The 17,480-nt window shown below is 41.7% G+C and overlaps 1 protein-coding gene across 1 annotated transcript in view; it reads left to right on the forward strand.

The window, feature by feature from the left end:
• LOC309601888 (E3 ubiquitin-protein ligase KCMF1-like) overlaps positions 1-17,480 on the forward strand; it is a 57,356-nt gene that overhangs the window by 23,244 nt on the left and 16,632 nt on the right. The window contains exons 2-3 of the mRNA XM_082335132.1: positions 2,673-2,840; positions 14,875-15,014. Coding sequence (XP_082191258.1) covers positions 2,673-2,840; positions 14,875-15,014 — 308 coding nt within the window. The remainder of the gene's footprint in view (positions 1-2,672; positions 2,841-14,874; positions 15,015-17,480) is intronic.

A 17,480-nucleotide genomic window follows, 5' to 3' on the forward strand; every position in this document is an offset into this window, starting at 1 on the left:
TGTGAGCTGAATGTGAAATTTCCAGTGTTATTTTTACCTGCTCCTAATATTATTTTGATTGCCCATAGTATTTGGGGAAGTCAAATGGAAAAGTCTTTTACTGTTCAGAGAGAAAAGTAGTATTTATTTCTGCTTATTCAAGGCTACTCATTTTTTCATTTTGGATGTTCAGGTTATCTTATTAGATTTCATACCTGAGTTTTGTTTGTAGTTTTAAAAATTAATCCTAGTGCGAGGTGATATTTGAACCCTAATGTTATTCAGCACTATTCTCCTTTTCTTGACATTAGATCAAATGTTCATCTTAATCTGATAAATACTTAGCTCTTCTGTTTATTTTTATTAAAAATTAACCAAATTTTATAGCATAAGAATAAATTATATTTGATTGGGAAGATGAGAATAAATATGGAACAATACATATTTTAATAGTATTTAAATGTTAGTATTAAGCATGTGGCATGTGTGATAACTTTTTCTCTGAAATTTTCAGCCATGATAGAGGTGAAAAATGTGGTTAACTTGACATACCAGAATAGTGAGTCCAATGTGTTAAAGGAAAACAACCTTCTTTTAATTCATGGGACTGGTATGCATCTCTTGATTCTCCATAAATTCAAAATGCTTACCTGTAGAAATTGATTAATATTACCGGGAAGGGAATACTGTTGAAGATGCCTTTAGGAGTGAGGTTTGATTATTAAAAGGTATAACGAGTAAAAAATCTTCAGGCTTTTAGCTCAATGCTACCCTCTAGTGGAATACTGTTGCATTAAAAAGCAAGCACGTTTTTGTCTATGAGCAACAAGTTTTTTTTTAACTAGACCTGGTAGCCCCAGTTATTCTGATTGTGAGGAGAGGGTACATTGGTATAAGTGTAATTATTTGGGCCTGTTTATCAGTCTACATCTGTTTTTGTGTATTGATAATTGCTATTCTCTAAGGTAAAATGCATCAAAAACTTTATTTAAAAATAAACCGTATTATTTCTCTTCTGTGGTCATTTCCATAAGGTCGTTCTGGAGAAGATGCAGGAGAACAGTTTCCATTGAATAGGAATTAATTTTAAAAGCTTTTAAAAAGTCACTAACACGTCATGTAAATCAGAACTTCGTGAAGAATCTGAATTCTTTTCACAAATTGTTTATTCATTTGCTCTTTTTGTTCTCTGCTTATAACGGAACCCTTCCTGAGAGTGTATTTTTCCTCAAAACCTGAGATTAATATGGATGCATCCAGTTCAATTTGGCATTCTGTTATCTTTCAGTATGGGGTTTTTTTTGTTTTGTTTTGTTTTTTGTTTGTTTTTGTTTTTTTAAGGGGCAGAGCAGCAAACTTCTAAAATTGTAGTTAACACAGTGTATGGGTTAAAAAGAACAGAGCTGAACTTATGAGGCTTTTTTTTTTTTTTTTTTTTTTTTTCCTTGACGCTTTCCTCTCCTGTTACATTAAAGGATATGAAAGTAGTGTGTTATGCCACCTGGTGTCAGGTTATCAAAATGAAAACATGGTAATTTAGAGCGATATGAAGAAATACTAGCTTGGAGAGATGTTGAGAAAATTCTCTCTATGTAATTTAATTTTGTGCTCTGGACTTGACATTGGCGAGTAGTAGTGGTGACTTGTATTAATACTAAATTTTTATCTGATCATAGAATTTATAGTTAGGAAATGATCATTGGGATATTTGCAGTTTTGAGACCTTGTTGATCTTCCTCTACTAATCCTCTTGGAGACAATGTCAGTGCTTTCTTTCAATAACATTGTTTCTATAACGTTTTCTTTATTTGCACTGAAGTATGAAAAGCTTATTTAAATTAATCCTGAAAGAAGATTTCGATCAAAATATCGCATGTGTTGTACACACTAGTTGTTTTCGTGAATGCCCTTAATTTACTACTGTAAGTGAAAGAAGTTTTTGTGGGCCTTGACAGATGAAAAGATGATGATGCTTCCTTTGCCTTTATCTAAATTAACAGCAGAGAACTGAAATGAAACAGAGAAAATTGCAAAAACCTTTAGAAGATAATGAAGCCTTTTCCTGACACAGGCAGCGTGACTGATTTACAGTGCAAAGATTGAACTTCCAAAAGGAAGAAGCTGAAGAGCTGTTGCAACATAAAATTAAGATATATTCAAAGTTCTTCTGTACTTCAAAATAGAAGACTCAAATTGCTGCTTCCAGATATGTATACATTGTGAAAAATGGTTGTGGTGTTCTTCAGAGTTGAACTATTAGAAAGTACAAAAATAAACACAAAAGACAGGGAGGGATGGTGTTATGTGGTGGTGGTGTGTGTTTTTGTGTAGCTTGTGGGATGGTCTGCTGTGAGCTTTTTCTTTGTTTGCTTGTTTTCACAAAACTTCCAGATCAACCACTGTACTATTTAACCTTGAGTGTTTTGAACCAAGCTTCCGACCAGGGGAAAAAAGTGATTAAAAAGAATTTATAGCCTAACCAATTATCATTTTGAGTGTTTGACTGGTTTTTATTTTACTTTGAGTTTGACTTTCACTTTGGATGATTATTGCCTTTTTAAAGATTGTGCATCAGCTGCGTAAAAGCTTCTTGGCTGAATTCCTTTTGTTGTTCGGGGGCGATAGCAACAAATCTGTATCATTAAAACAGTGTGAAATTATTGTTGTTTTCAAGCAATTTTCTTTGTTCACAGGTGTCAGCTGTGATGCATGTTTAAAAGGAAATTTTCGAGGTCGTAGATACAAGTGTTTAATTTGCTACGATTACGACTTGTGTGCAACTTGTTATGAAAGTGGTGCAACAACAACGAGGCATACAACTGACCATCCAATGCAGTGCATATTAACAAGAGTAGATTTTGGTAAGTAATAATTTAATTCATAGTAGAGCTGTTTGCAGTAGTTAAAAACTTGTATTTGTGTTTCACTACTTGGGAACTTTTTTCCCCAAATAGCATACTGAAAATTATAGCAAGTTCCTATCTCTATGATAAAAAGCTTGTTTTTTCTTTGGTTCTAGCATATGAAATCTGCTTTACTCTTTTGGGTAAAGTGTTTTGGCACACAGCATATTTTCAGACTGTTAGATATATATCTGATAAAAAGGATTACTCCTAAATTAACTTCCAATTCAAAAGGTGCAACAAAACTACATCCACCCCCCCCTTCCCCCACTATGTTGTATCAGAAAGTACCATGGTGAAGAAGAGAAATAGTGGTGAGAGTTTGGAGAAAATGTTGTTTTCTAGTTATATCAGGGGATGTTAATGCAGCAGGGGTGGTAGGCTGTACTGAATGTGGAAGAGTAGTGGCAATGGCTAGGAAGTAGTCCTTTTAGTTGCTGTTTTTTCTTCCCTGAGTCATTTCTATCACATCGTATTTATAACACCAGTGTTGTAATTCAGGAGATAGATACATAGCAAATCTTTGCATTAAGATGTTGTTGATATTGGATGCTTATTTCTTTTTATACCTGTTTTAAGCCCACAAGGCTAACGTTTTAGTAAAAACTGTTTGTAGTGATTCAAACTATATTGTTTTTGAAGTTTTTCAGCTCTTTTTTTTTTTTTTTTTTTTTTTTTTTTTTTTTACCTTTTTGATTAAAAAAAATATTGAATATACTGAAAAGTATATATACTGAAAGGGTAGTCAGGCACTGGCACAGGCTGCCCAGGGAAGTGGTTGAGTCCCCATCCCTGGAGGTATTTAAAAGACGGGTAGATGTGGTGCTTAGGGACACAGTTTAGTGGTGGACTTGGCAGTGCTAGGTTAACGGATGGACTTGATCTTAAGGGTCTTTTTTGCTTTTCCTTATTCATGAGGTAAAAATATTTGTGTAACAGTATATATTAATTCAATGTTCTGGTTACTCTTTGAGATATATGGTTCAAACTTATTTGTCCCTGATGATATTTATTCTTGTATATTACATATAGGGTTAAATGGCAGCATCATCATAAACATTAAGTGTACATCTTTCATAGAGAAAAGAGGACTGATGTATGCTTGCTGTGGAGCCATAAGTTAACTTTCAGTGCTAAAAGTTTGAATGAATACAATGGGAAAATTTATTGCAAGTCATTTAACTTTTAAAAAGTCTTTCGAACCAATCTTGTGAATGTTCTGTGCATCTAGAAAACACATTGTTTCTTGGAAACCTCAATATTTTTCTTTGAAAGCCTCTAAGTAAACACATCTTTGGATTAGGTTGTGTTACTCATATAATTTAAAAAAAAAAAAAAAACCATGAGGGATACACATGGACAAGTAAAGGCTTGTCTGAACAGGGGGCGTTCCCCAAGCAACTGACACCAGACCTGCTGATTGGAAGAGACAGCAAGGGGCGGAGCTTGCACCTGGCAGAGTGGGAGATTTAAGCAGGTGAAAACAATCAGCCCAGCTGATTGCAATGCATGAACATATATATATTCCCAGTGGGCAGGCGCGTGGTGCATGGAAGCATGGTGACCACCTGGCAAAAAGCAGTATCCCCTGCTTCTCCTGAGCTACTAGCACCTGGTAGAACCAATGCAGCCACACAGACAGAGCTCCTGTTCAAGCATGCAACCACCCAGGTTTCCAGCTGTGGGATGTGTGAAGGGATATTCCTAGAGGTGGAAAGTGATTGCAAGCAAGACTGTGGGAGGTGTGACCAGATTGATGAACTGCTCTGCTTGGTGGCTGAGCTGCAGGAGGAGGTGAGCAGACTGAGGAGTATTCAAGAGTCTGAGAGGGAAATTGATTAATGGAGCCGTACTCTGCCATATATGATGCATAGAAGCCAACTCAGCGTGGCCACTACGGAGGCAGGTCCTGGATCTGCTTTGTGCCAGGGGGAAGGCAGTGTCATAAGGGATAAGGAGGGGTGGAAGAAGGTTACAGCATGGAGTGGTAAGAGAAACCCCTCCTTACCCTCTAAGATACCCTTACAGAACAGGTACGAGGCCCTGGGTATGGTAGATGAAGCGCATAATGAGAAAGAGGAGGAACCTGTGCAAGCAGTCTTGCCAAGATCAGAGAGACCAACCCCTTGCAACAAAACCTGCATTAAGACCAGTGCCAAGAAGAAACAACAGCGAGTTATGGTCATTGGTGATTCCCTCCTGTGAGGAATGGAAGCACCCGTTTGAAGACCGGACTATCTTTTCAGGGAAGTTTACTGCCTCCCTGGGGCCTGAATTAGGGACGTCACCACAAGGCTGAAGACCCTAGTTCAACCTTCAGACTACTATCCATTCCTGCTCTTTCACATGGGTACAAATGATGTTGCAACAAAAAGTCTGAGGTCAATCAAAAGAGACTTCAGAGCACAGGTAGTATTTTCTTCAATCCTCCCAGTAATGGCGGGAGACTTCAGAAGAAACAGGCGAGCCCAGGATATCAATACCTGGCTCCAGGACTGGTGCCTCCACCAAAACTTTGGGTTTTTAAACCATGGAAGAGCCTTTGAGGCATAAGGTATGCTGGGACCTGATGGGATCCACCTGTCCCGATGGGGAAAATGGGTCTTTGGGTGTAAGCTGGCAGGGCTGATTGAGAGAGCTTTTAAACTAGAATCGATGGGGCAAGGGGATACCAACAGGATTGCAGTAGGTAAGCCAAGGCTTGGCATGGTATTGCCTGAGGGTGGCAATGCTAGTGGGAGCATTTACGCTGCTCCAGGGAGCACGGAGGGCTTAGGAGCCTGTCTGAAATGCTTGTACACCAACACACACAGTATGAGAAACAAGCAGGATGAACTGGAAGCGTTGGTCAGCTCCCAGAGCTATTGGTATTAGTGAGACTTGGAGGAATGAGTCCCATGAATGGAGGGCTACAGGCTGTTCAGGAAGGATAGGCAGGCAAGGCAGAGGAGTTGCACTATATGCAAGGGAGAGGTTTGATTGTTACAGCCCTTACAGTTAGCGGTGATGTGGTGGAGAGCCTCTGGGTGAGGATTAGGGGGATGGAAAACAAAGGAGATGTTGCAGTGGGTGTCTACTGCCCAGCCAGGATGATAGCACTGAGGAGTTACTCTATAGGCAATTAGGAGAAATCTCTGGATTGGTAGCCCTTGCCCTTATGGGAGATTCCAACTTCCCAGACATCAACTGGGAATACCATACTGCTGTGCCAAGCAGGTCTGGGAAATTCCTGAAGTATGTTGAAGATAATGTCTTGTCACAAGTACTCAGTGACCAACTAGGAAAGAGGCCCTCCTAGGCTTGTTGTTTGTGAATAGAGAAGGACTCGTGGGAGATGTGATGGTAGGTGGCTGTCTTGGCCACAGTGATTGCAAAATAGTTGAGTTTAAAATTTTCAGTGTAATGAGAAAAAAGGACAGCAGAGTCGCTACCCTGGACTTCAAGAGAGCAAACTTTAAGCTACTCAGGGAGCTACTTAGCAGAGTCCCCTGGGAATCTGCCTTTGAGGGCTTAGGAGTCCACGAGTGCTGGTCAGTTTTTAAGAACCACCTTTTAGAAGCACAGGAGCAGGCAATTCCAGTGTGTCAAAAGTCAAGCAAGCGGGGCAGAAGACCAGCTTGGCTGAACAGGCAACTCCTTGTGGAGCTCAAGAGGAAAAAGAAATTGTACAAATTGTACAAGCAAGGTCAGGCTTTGCAGGAAGATTACAGAGCTGTGGTTCATTTATGCAGGGAGAAAACACGAAAGGCCAAAGCTGAACTAGAGCTGAAACTGGCCAGTGTTGTTTCAGACAGCAAGGGCTTTTTTAAGTATGTTAATAGCAAGAGGAGGTCTAAAGAAAACATTGAATCGATACTTGTTGAAGATGGTCACCAGACTAATAGGGATAAAGAAAAAGCAGAGGCATTCAATGTGTTTTTCCCCTCAGTCTTTAATAATACTGATAGACCTTGGGCTGCCTGGTCCCCTGAGTCGGAGGACCACGAGTGTGGGAACAGTGACTTTCCATTTGTGGACACTGAAATTGTAAGGGACCAGCTGTATCAGCTGAATGTTCACAAGTCCATGGGGCCTGATGGGATTCATCCCAGAGTACTGAAGGAGCTAGCGGCTGTTACAGCAGGACCCCTCTCGATCATCAACCAAAGGTCTTGGTTCCCTGCTGACTGGAAGCTAGCTAACGTTATTCCACTTTACAAGAAGGGCGTGAGGGAAGACCCAGGGAACTACAGACCTGTTAGTCTAACCTCAGTACCTGGAAAAATTATGGAGAAGATCATCCTGGGTGCTATTGAAAGGCATTTAAAGAACAATGCAATCATCAGGCACGGTCAACATGGGTTCACAAAGGGAAAGTCCTGTCTAACTAATTTGATATCCTTCTATGATATGAGGTCACCCACCTAGTGGATGAAGGGGAAGGCAGTGGATGTGGTTTTTCTGAATTTTAGTGAGGCTTTTGATACTGTCCCTCAACAGCATCCTTCTGGACAAGTTGCCCAACTGTGGGATGAGCAGGTACATGGTGTGCTGGGTGAAGAACTGGCTGAACGGCAGGGCTCGAAGGGCAGGGCTCAAAGGGTTGCAGTGAATGGGGCTACATCTGGCTGGTGACCAGTCACCAGCGGTGTTCCTCAGGGCTCAATGCTAGGGCCAGTTCTGTTCAATATTTTTATCAGTGACCTGGAGGCAGGAGTTGAATGCACCGTTAGCGAGTTTGCTGATGATACCAAACTTGGAGGTGCTGTTGACTCCCTTGAGGGACAAGAGGCCTTGCAGAGGGATCTAGATAGATTGGAGCATTGGGCTATGATTAATGGGATGAAATTTAACAAGTCCAAATGACAGATTCTGCACCTGGGATGGAGTAATGCTGGGCACAAGCATAAATTGGGAGAGGAGTGGCTGGAGAGCAGCCCTGCAGAAAAAGGGATCTGGGGGTGCAGGTTGACAGCCGGCTCAATATGAGTCAGCAGTGTGCCCTGGCAGCCAAGAGGGCAAACCGCATTCTGGGGTGCATCAAACACAGTATAACCAGCTGGTTGTCACGTCCCACCTGGGGAGGAGGGGGGAGGAGTGACTAAGATTCGCAAATCCTCTCGGTGTGGATTAAGGTGGGCCAACACTCAAGATCCATACACAAACAGCAGCTTTAACAGAAAGCTTCTATAGAGACAAATATTGAGTACAAATATTCAATACCCACCAACCCTCTCACGGTTATATCCACCCCAGCTATGCGGTTTTACGGAAAATCAAGGTAGGCCGTGCAGTACTTGACTTCAGTTTAACAACTCTAACAACTTAATCACCTTAGGAAAAGTAAAAGAGAGAGAGAGAGAGAGAAAAGAGAATCACCAGTCCTGGATCCAGCGTTGGTCCTGCCAACAAGGGTATTCGGTGAGGAAAGAAGGAGAAGAGTGAGAAGTGAAGGTTCTTATAGAGATGTTGATTCTGCGCAGGGTGCTCGGTGATGATAATTCCACAAATCACGCACGCACGAACATGAGCACGAACACAAACATGAGTACCGGCACACATGAGCACACAAACTACAGCACATTTATCAGGCTACATGATTAGTATAAACCTGCCTAAATTTACACTTATTGGTTAGTGATTAACATTTCATACACTATTGGTTTACTGTATTTAAATTAGCCTCGCTTACTATGTAAATTAGCACGCATGCTCCTTTCAGGTGTGGGGGGGCAAGTCTTTTTGGTCCTGAATTGAGTCGGTGGTCGTGATCTCCCCTCGCCACATTTACCTTTCACCTACTTTCTGCAGTTTTATCTTCTCTGGCCACCGTCCAGTCTTTGGTGCCAAGATGTTCACTTTTATCTTCTTGTTAGCTCTTCTTCAAGGTTAGAGCCGTTAGTTTTCCATGGTTTGTTATCTTTTAGCTCCCTCCCAAATTCCTTTCCCAAGGCACAAGTGGTTAGTAGTTTTGCTAATTGGAAAAATTACATCAGCGACCAGTCAAACCAAGAGGAGTGACACCAGGACTGTCCCCCAGGCAGTAGGGGTGTGTGTGGGGGGAATGGGGCTGAGGCAAGGCTGTCCTATCTCCACAGGACTCCCTCACCCTCGTTCCAGGTACTGTCCGGTCCTTGGTCCTAGCGACCGTCGCTCTGCATTGTGGTTTTAGCACCCAGGCTGTTTGAGACATCTTGTTGTTTTACACTAGCAGTTCTCTACACTGGTCAAGAGAGATGATTATCCTACTGTATTTAGTGTTGGTGCAGCCTCACCTTGAGTACTGTGTGCAGTTCTGGGCCCCACAATTTAAAAAGGATGTTCTTAAATGCATCCAGAGGAGGGCAACAAAGCTGGTGAAAGGGCTGGAAGACATGTCCTATGAGGAGCAGCTAAGGGCTCTGGGCTTGTCTAGTTTGGAGAAAAGGAGGCCAAGGGGCGACCTCGTTGCTCTCTGCAGCTTCCTGAGGAGGGGAAGTGGAGAGGGAGGTGCTGATCTCTTCTCCCTGGTATCCAGTGATAGGACGTGTGGGAATGGTTCAAAGCTGTGCCAGGGGAGGTTCAGGCTGGACATTAGGAAGCATTTCTTTACCAAGAGGGTGGTCAAACACTGGAACAGGCTTCCTAGAGAGGTGGTTGGTGCCCCATGCCTGTCAGTGTTTAAGAGGCATTTGGACAGTGCCCTTAATAACATGCTTTAACTTTTGGTCAGCCCTGAAGTGGTCAGGCAGTTGGACTGGATGGTCGTTGTAGGTCCCTTCCAACTGAAATTAGTCTATTCTGTTCTAAATCTTTATGAAGAATCAGGCTAGGAAGGTGGAAGAAACTTTGCAGTGAAGTAGGGAGTGGGGCTGATCCAAAAGATTTTTAGGACTACTTCCAAATCGTTTGGTTTCTTCAGAGTATAGGAGACATTTCTGTTTCTATAGCTTCTTTAAGTAAAAAGAATTAAGAATATATTCTTCTAGCACTTCAATGTGGCTTAATACTTGAACACTGTTCCCTTAGAACCAGTATTAGTAAGAGGAGAAGAAAATGCTGAAGCTTGGTCCTTCAACAAGACTTTTTGTTTCATTAAACCTGGAACAGAATGAGAGGAAAGCACATCGCTGTATTCTGAACTGCAACAAGGGCTAATGGCAGAGAACACCAAAGTACAAGTCACCTTGTTGATTTATGCAGCAGAGTAAAATAAAGAATGTTAATCAATGTCTTTCTGATTAGGCTTTAGGAAGGTTTATGATGTCATTCTGAAAATATTTATGCCTTGTATTACAATCCTGTATGGAATGTAAGGTAAGAAAGTGTATGTACCGTGTGGTTAAAAATCAGATGCCTAGAGAAAGTGTAGTAACTTTTTAAAGGGCATTTTATAAATAAGGAGATCACGTGACTTAGAGGAATTTAGTAGATAAGGAAAAAAATATAATTAATGCTGGAGTTAGTCTAAACTTGTTTCAGAGTTGTCAGGTTAGCTGTTCTAGTGAAACTAAAAATCATGAAGCAAAGATGTACGAGAAGGTTAAAAGAAAACATCCTGAAGGGAAACATCAGCAGTATAAAACAAAATGAAAAAAGATTAACTGGACTGAGATGTCATTTGCTGTCTGTGGAAGTATGAATGGGAAACATAAGCATAAAGAACACTGAGAGGAAAACACCTGAAGTAAAAACATAGAATGGAAGACTTTTAATGGAGGTATATGTGTGATTACTAGAATACATTTCCCTTGACAAAGTTCAGAATTATTGCTTGCAGTCAGATTTGAATAAAAGATGCAAGGTTGTGCATGTGTGAAGACTGTTTTAATGGGAATAAACTCATTGTGGTTGTTACTAGTTGATGGAGTTGGGGAGTGGACAGTAGGCATGATGGTGAATGCTTAATTTTGTGGTAAAGAGAAGGCAGGAGACTTCCCCCCCCCCCCCCCCCCCCCCCCCCCCCCCCAAAAACTGAAAGTTCAGAGGAGGTCAATATCACCACCCCCCCTTTTAAAGACTGGGGGGGGGAAGATGTGTCATGGGAATGATTTGTTCAAGATCCATCTGTAGTTGATGACGAAGATGGACCTAAGTATATCTAGTTCCATTCAGCATGCTACCTAATAGGCAGCATTGTCTCTATATAGAAACCTGTGGAGACTGTACTGGTAATCTGCTTGAAACCTTATTCAAGTTCTGGTTTGTGATGGGGCACCAAACCAAGTAGATTCTCCTAGGTGTCAGGGAGAGCTTGGACATCTGTCGTGGTTTAACCCCAGCCAGTAACTAAGCACCACACAGCCGCTTGCTCACTGCCCCTGGTGGGATGGGGGAGAGAATCAGAAGAGTAAAAGTGAGAAAATTCATGGGTTGAGATAAAGACAGTTTAATAGGTAAAGCAAAAGCCACACGCAAAGCAAAGCAAGGAATTCATTCACTACTTCCCATCGGCAGGCGTGTGTTCAGCCATCCCCAGGAAAGCAGGGCTCCATCATGCGTAACGGTTACTTGGGAAGACAAATGCCATCACACCAAACGTCCCCCCACTTCCTTCTTCTTCCCCCAGCTTATATACTGAGCATGATGTCATATGGTATGGAATAGCCCTTGGGCCAGTCTGGGTCAGCTGTCCTGGCTGTGCCCCCTCCCAGCTTCTTATGCACCTGGCAGAGCAGGGGAAGCTGAAAAGTCCTTGACCAGTGTAAACTCTACTGAGCAACAACTAAAACATCAGTGTGTTATCAACATTATTCTCATCCTAAATCCAAAACACAGCACTATACCAGCTACTGAGAAGAAAATTAACTCTATCTTAGCTGAAACCAGGACTAATGAAATTAGTGTGCAGTTGTATAACTCTGTAAGAATACTTGCCATGTAAACCCAATACACCAGAATTTGGGCGGGCTGCAGGGGTGGCTTCTGTGACAAGACACCAGAAGCTCCCCCCATGTAGGGTAGAGCCAGTTCCAGCTGACTCCAAGACAGACCCACTGCTGGGCCAAAGCTGAGCCAATCAGCAGTGCTGGTGGTGCCTCTGTGATAACATCTTTTTAGAAAGGGTAAAAAAACCACTGTGCAGCAGCTGTGAGAGAAGAGTGAGAAAAATGTGAGAGAAACAACCCTGCAAGATACCAAGGTCAGTGAAAGAGGAGGGGGATGAGGTATTCCAGGCACCAGAGTAGAGGTTCCCCTGCAGCCTGTGGAGGACCACACACCAGATCAGGCTCCTGGCAGGATCTGTTGCCCATGGGGGACCCATGCTGGAGCAGTCTGTTCCTGAAGGACTGTACCCCATGGAAAAGGACCCATGCTGGAGCAGTCTGTTCCTGAAGGACTGTACCCCATGGAAAAGGACCCATGTTGGAGCAGTTCATGAAGGACTGAGTCCTGTGGGAGGGACCCCACACTGGAGCAGGGGAAGAGCGTGAGGAGGCATTAGCAGCAGAGATGAAGTGTTATGAACTGACTGCAACCCCCACTCCCCATCCCCCTGCGCCACTCGGGGGGAAGGAGGTGCAAGAATCATGAGTGAAGTTGAGCCTGGGAAGAAGAGGAGGGTGGGAGGGAATGTTTTTAGTTTTGTCTTTGTTCCTTACCATCCTACTCTATTTTTAATTGGCAATAAATTAAGTTAATTTTCCCCAAGTAAGAGTCTGTTTCACCCATGACAATAACTGGTAAGCAATCTCCCTGTCTTTATCTCGACTTATGAGCTTTTCCTTCTTATTTCTTCCCCACGTCCTCTTGAGGAGGGGGAGAGTGAGAGCGGCTTGGTGGGCACTTGGCAGCCAGCTAAGGTCAACCTGCCACACCTGGTCAGTTATTATAGTGCTTAGGAGCCTTAAAATGCTGTGAAATATATACTAATGAGAGGTTCCTGGAGGAGCTTTAGTCATGGCCTTGAATTTCCAGAGACTTGGACCAGTATAGGAACTCAAGTGAGACTGTTGGAAATGAATAAGAAGCACTAATGACTTCCAGCTTCACCTGTGTTTGTGTTTATGAGCCTAGTTGGCTCACTTCTTCTGTAAGTCAATGTGCAATCTAGTATTTATTTTGAATGAGGAAGGTGGAATTCTGAACAGTGACAGTTGTATTGTTCTTCAGTTCCTAGAGTGATGCTGGGAAAAGATGCTTGTTAAACATAAACTTTAAAATGCTGAATGGGCACAAACATTGGTATGCTGTCATAGCAAAGGACAGAACAGCATTGCAATAGATCTATTTAAAAAATAGGGATGTGCATATCTAGTAGTCCCTGTAGAAATTATACTTTTTTCTAGAACAGCATAGAAGTTCAGAGCAGACTTCCCAGTTTTGGTGTTCCTAAAAAAGAATTGCTGGCAGTGAGCCACAAATGCTACATTCTAAGCTATTAGGACGCTTTATGATTTGTATTATGTGGAAGCATGTTGTTTCCTCACTATCCCTGCCATTTTTAAGGGGTTACACTAGGCAAAGTAAGTAATATGATTTTCCTGGAAAATTGTATTTAAGAGCTTATATCGTGTTACTTCTGTTTAAGTCCCCAGTGTAAGAGTCTATATGAAAGATGTAGCTATATTATTATATGTCTTTATCTGAGTATTTACAAAGGGGGGGAGATATAAAGAGGTATGCATTGTTTCTTTATGCTTTTGGCAGGGTACCTAGCCAGAGGGCTTGGGAAGCTTTTTAGCTAGAAAATGTGAAGCAGAACGGAAGATGCAGTAGCTTAAAGGGTAATACTGTTCTGATTAATGAAGCTTATTTCTCAGTATTAAAGTACCACTTCAAAAAAAAAAAAGAAGAAGAAGAAGAAAAAAGGGGAGAGAGGCAAAAAGCTTGTCAGCATTCAGTTTCTTCAACTTTTTAGTTCAAATATTAGTGTGAAATCAGCATATTACTTGTATGATGTCAACATTTTTAGTTTACATATATTAAATTGAAATGAAGTTGCACTTGTATGAAAATAATTGTTATTAAAATTCCTCTGTCTTCTGTGTACCTTCTTAAAGTAATATGTCTCCTCAGTCTATAAGGACAAATTGTTACATTTAGTTCTGAATCGGCTCCTTGAAATACTGGTTTTGTCTGAGGAATGCTAGTGTATTTCTGAATGAGTGCCAGGAGGTTTGCAACCAGAGAGAAGAATGTGCTATCTCTGTGGTTGATAAAGCAAAATTGTTCTTTTTCTTCCCCATTGAGATTGTCAGATGTCCTAAAGCCATTTTCTTTAGGAAACACTGTAGTTTCTAAATAACTTTAGGCTTGAAATCTAATTTAGTATGCCATCAAGTCCCCTTTAGAGAGCCCCCTTTAGAAGAGCATTCTGAGCCTAAGCATCATCTTAGTGCTCTTCCTCTATAAGCAGCGAAGGAAACTTTTCTTGGAGTGATGCAATTTAGTATGAATTTAGCATGGTTTGTTAAATTTTCATGATTGGTTTGGCTCATGTTAATTGCTAAATTAGCAGTTTAAGGGAGGCTGCTACTTCGGTATTCAAGAAGTGCTGAAGTATTGAAACTGGTACGTAACATCTCACTCCTTTTGTTTCACTAAAATTTCCCCTTATTGTTAAACACTGGTTCAGCTATGGCACCGATATCATCATATGGAGTGCTGGTGTTACTGAGGCATTTTAAATTATGATACTTAACATAGATTTGCTGCAAGTAAGGCTGTGAGAGCACAGTGCATCTACAGTGATCTTATCTGTAATACAAGCTCACCTATGGTAAAAACAAGGATGGGGGAAAAGTGATGGTTTGGCAGCACCATCAGACTTTGCTCTTTTTGGATGTTAGTAAGTTATGTTGTTTGCCAGTGAAAATTATGTAGTCTGTCTATTCTTTTGGAAGTTGAGTCATCGAACAACTTTATAATATTGGCATATGCACTTTGTGCAGAATTAAAATGTTTATTAAATAATGAATTAATTTGATAGTGATTACATGCATATAGGTGTATATATAAAGAGGTTATATAAATAAAATAATGAACTATGCTGCTTGAAAATAACTCCTCCTGAAACATCATCTTTTTCCAGATTTGTATTATGGTGGAGAAGCTTTCTCTGTAGAGCAGCCACAGTCCTTTACTTGTCCATATTGTGGAAAGATGGGTTATACGGAAACATCTCTTCAAGAACATGTTGCTTCTGAACACGCAGAAACATCAACAGAGGTGGTAAGCTGCTTCAGCGTTGTTTTTCAATTACAATGAAAGTATATGAAAATTTCCAGGATTTTTTTTTTTTTTTCCTTGAAGTATATGTTCATTTAAATGCTGACTAGGAAGGTATGTACCATACATACATACACACACATACCCCATGCTGGTGTTTTCCCTCTTGACTCCTTGAGCTACTAACAGTCCCCAACTCAACGATCCTACATCTGCCTACATCATCACTGTTACCTCTCTACAGACTTTCTCACAGCTCTCTCTCAGCAGTCTGAGTCAAGGTTATGCAGCTGAGTCCTTGGATCCTTGGTACACAGGCCACTAAATCCTGGTGTTACAGAGAGGGTTAAACCCTTGTAAAAATAAATAGCTTTTAAATATATTGACTTTTTTATAAAGTGGCCCTTGCTGTTTCCCTTTACCCCCTACCACTTGATTTTCCTGATGATTTCAACAGTAGTAATTGGTGTAAAGCAATTATACACCGTATAATAGACTACTGGAACAATTGTTTTGCTTCTGTTTTTGTCAGTAAGCGTTCTGATCTCCTCAAGTTTTTATATCTAGATCATAGAATCATAGAATGCTTTGGGATGGAAGGGACCTTTAAAGGTCATCTAGTCCATCCCCCCTGCAATGGGCAGGGACATCTACAACTAGATCAGGTTGCTCAGAGCGCCATCCAGCCTGGCCTTGAATGTTTCCAAGGATGGGGCATCTATCACCTCTCTGGGCAACCTGTTCCAGTGTTTCACTACCCTCATCATGAAAATTTTTTCCTTATATCTAGTCTGAATCTACCCTCTTTTAGTTTAAAACCATTACCCTTTGTCCTGTCACCACAAACCTTGCTAAAAAGACTATCCCCATCTTTCTTAGAAGCCCCCTTTAAGTACTGAAAGGCCGCAATAAGGTCTCCCTGGAGCCTTCTCTTCTCCAGGCTGAACAACTCCAGCTCTTTCAGCCTTTCCTCATAGCAGAGGTGTTCCATGCCTCTGATCATTTTTGTGGCCCTCCTCTGGACCCGCTCCAACAGGTCCATATCCTTCTTGTACTGAGGACCCCAGAGCTGGATGCAGTACTCCAGGTGGGGTCTCACCAGAGCAGAGTAGAGGGGCAGAATCACCTCCCTCGCCCTGCTGGCCACGCTTCTTTTGATGCAGCCCAGGATACGGTTGGCTTTCTGGGCTGCGAGAGCACATTGCTGGCTCATGGCCAGCTTTTTGTCTATCAGTACCCCCAAGTCCTTCTCCTCAGGGCTGCTCTCAATCCCTTCATCCCCCAGCCTGTACTGATACTGGGGATTGCCCTGGCCCAGGTGCAGGACCTTGCTCTTGGCCTTGTTGAACCTCATGAGGTTCACACAGGCCCACTTTTCCAGCTTGTCCAGGTGCCTCTGGATGGCATCCCATCCCTCAGGTGTGTCGACTGCACTGCTCAGCTTGGTGTCATCTGCAAACTTGCTGAGGGTGCACTCGATCCTGCTGTCTATGTCATTGATGAAGATATTAAACAACACTAGCCCCAGAACAGACCCCTGAGGGACACTAGATGTTACTGTTGCTTGTGCCAGAAGGTCTGAACTTTTTCCGAAATGTGAGGTGACTTCTTTGCTATGTAAACAATAAAATAATAAATAACTTGGATTTTTATGCTGTTAGAAATGGTTTGTTCTCAGCCTTCATTACAGTGTTGAGAAACTACATTCTTGCACTGCTTAGTGTTCTGACTACTTTCTTTTTAGAAAAGTCTGTAGCCCTGTTTTTAGATTTCCCATTATGGTGCAGGGGTATGTTTTGTATTTATTTTTAAAGTTTATTTCACTAATTCAACAGTTATGTGTGTTAGCAATCCTAGGTTAAATTCTTGACCAATAAGTTTGGGTGTCTTTCCAGCAGTGGGAAATATATTCATGTTTGTGTGTGAATGCTGTTTATGCCTGAGGAATGTATGATTATAGAATGAAATTCAGGGAACTGTTGTCTAGTTATTTGTGCTGTAGATTCCTATAAAAATGTGCATGCTTGAGGAAAATTATTAAAATCTTAATAAGTTGTGGAGAAATGACTTGTGTTTTTGAACTTGTTTTTTCTGACCTCTAAGCTCTCTTCACTTCTTGAGAAATTATGTGGGGGAAGGAGAATATCTCTCATTAGAGCCTGCTAAGGGCCTTATGAGAAGGAGTAGTAGAGGAGGTAAAATTGGTCAACCTGTTCTGAGACTCAAAGGTGTCCTGGTCTTTCCTAAGAACACATGAACTATCGGCATATATTTCTTTATTTTTAGAACTAAAACCTCAGTAATTATTCTCCCTGGTGACCAATGACAGAACCCGAGGGAATGGCAGGAAGATATGCCAGGGGAGGTTTAGGTTGGACATTAGGAAAAGGTTCTTCACCCAGAGGGTGGTGGAGCACTGGAACAGGCTCCCCTGGGAGGTAGTCATGGCGCCAAGCCTGACAATATTCA

Source organism: Platalea leucorodia (assembly GCF_965183815.1).
Source record: "Platalea leucorodia genome assembly, chromosome: W".
In the NCBI taxonomy this organism is placed as follows: domain Eukaryota; kingdom Metazoa; phylum Chordata; class Aves; order Pelecaniformes; family Threskiornithidae; genus Platalea; species Platalea leucorodia.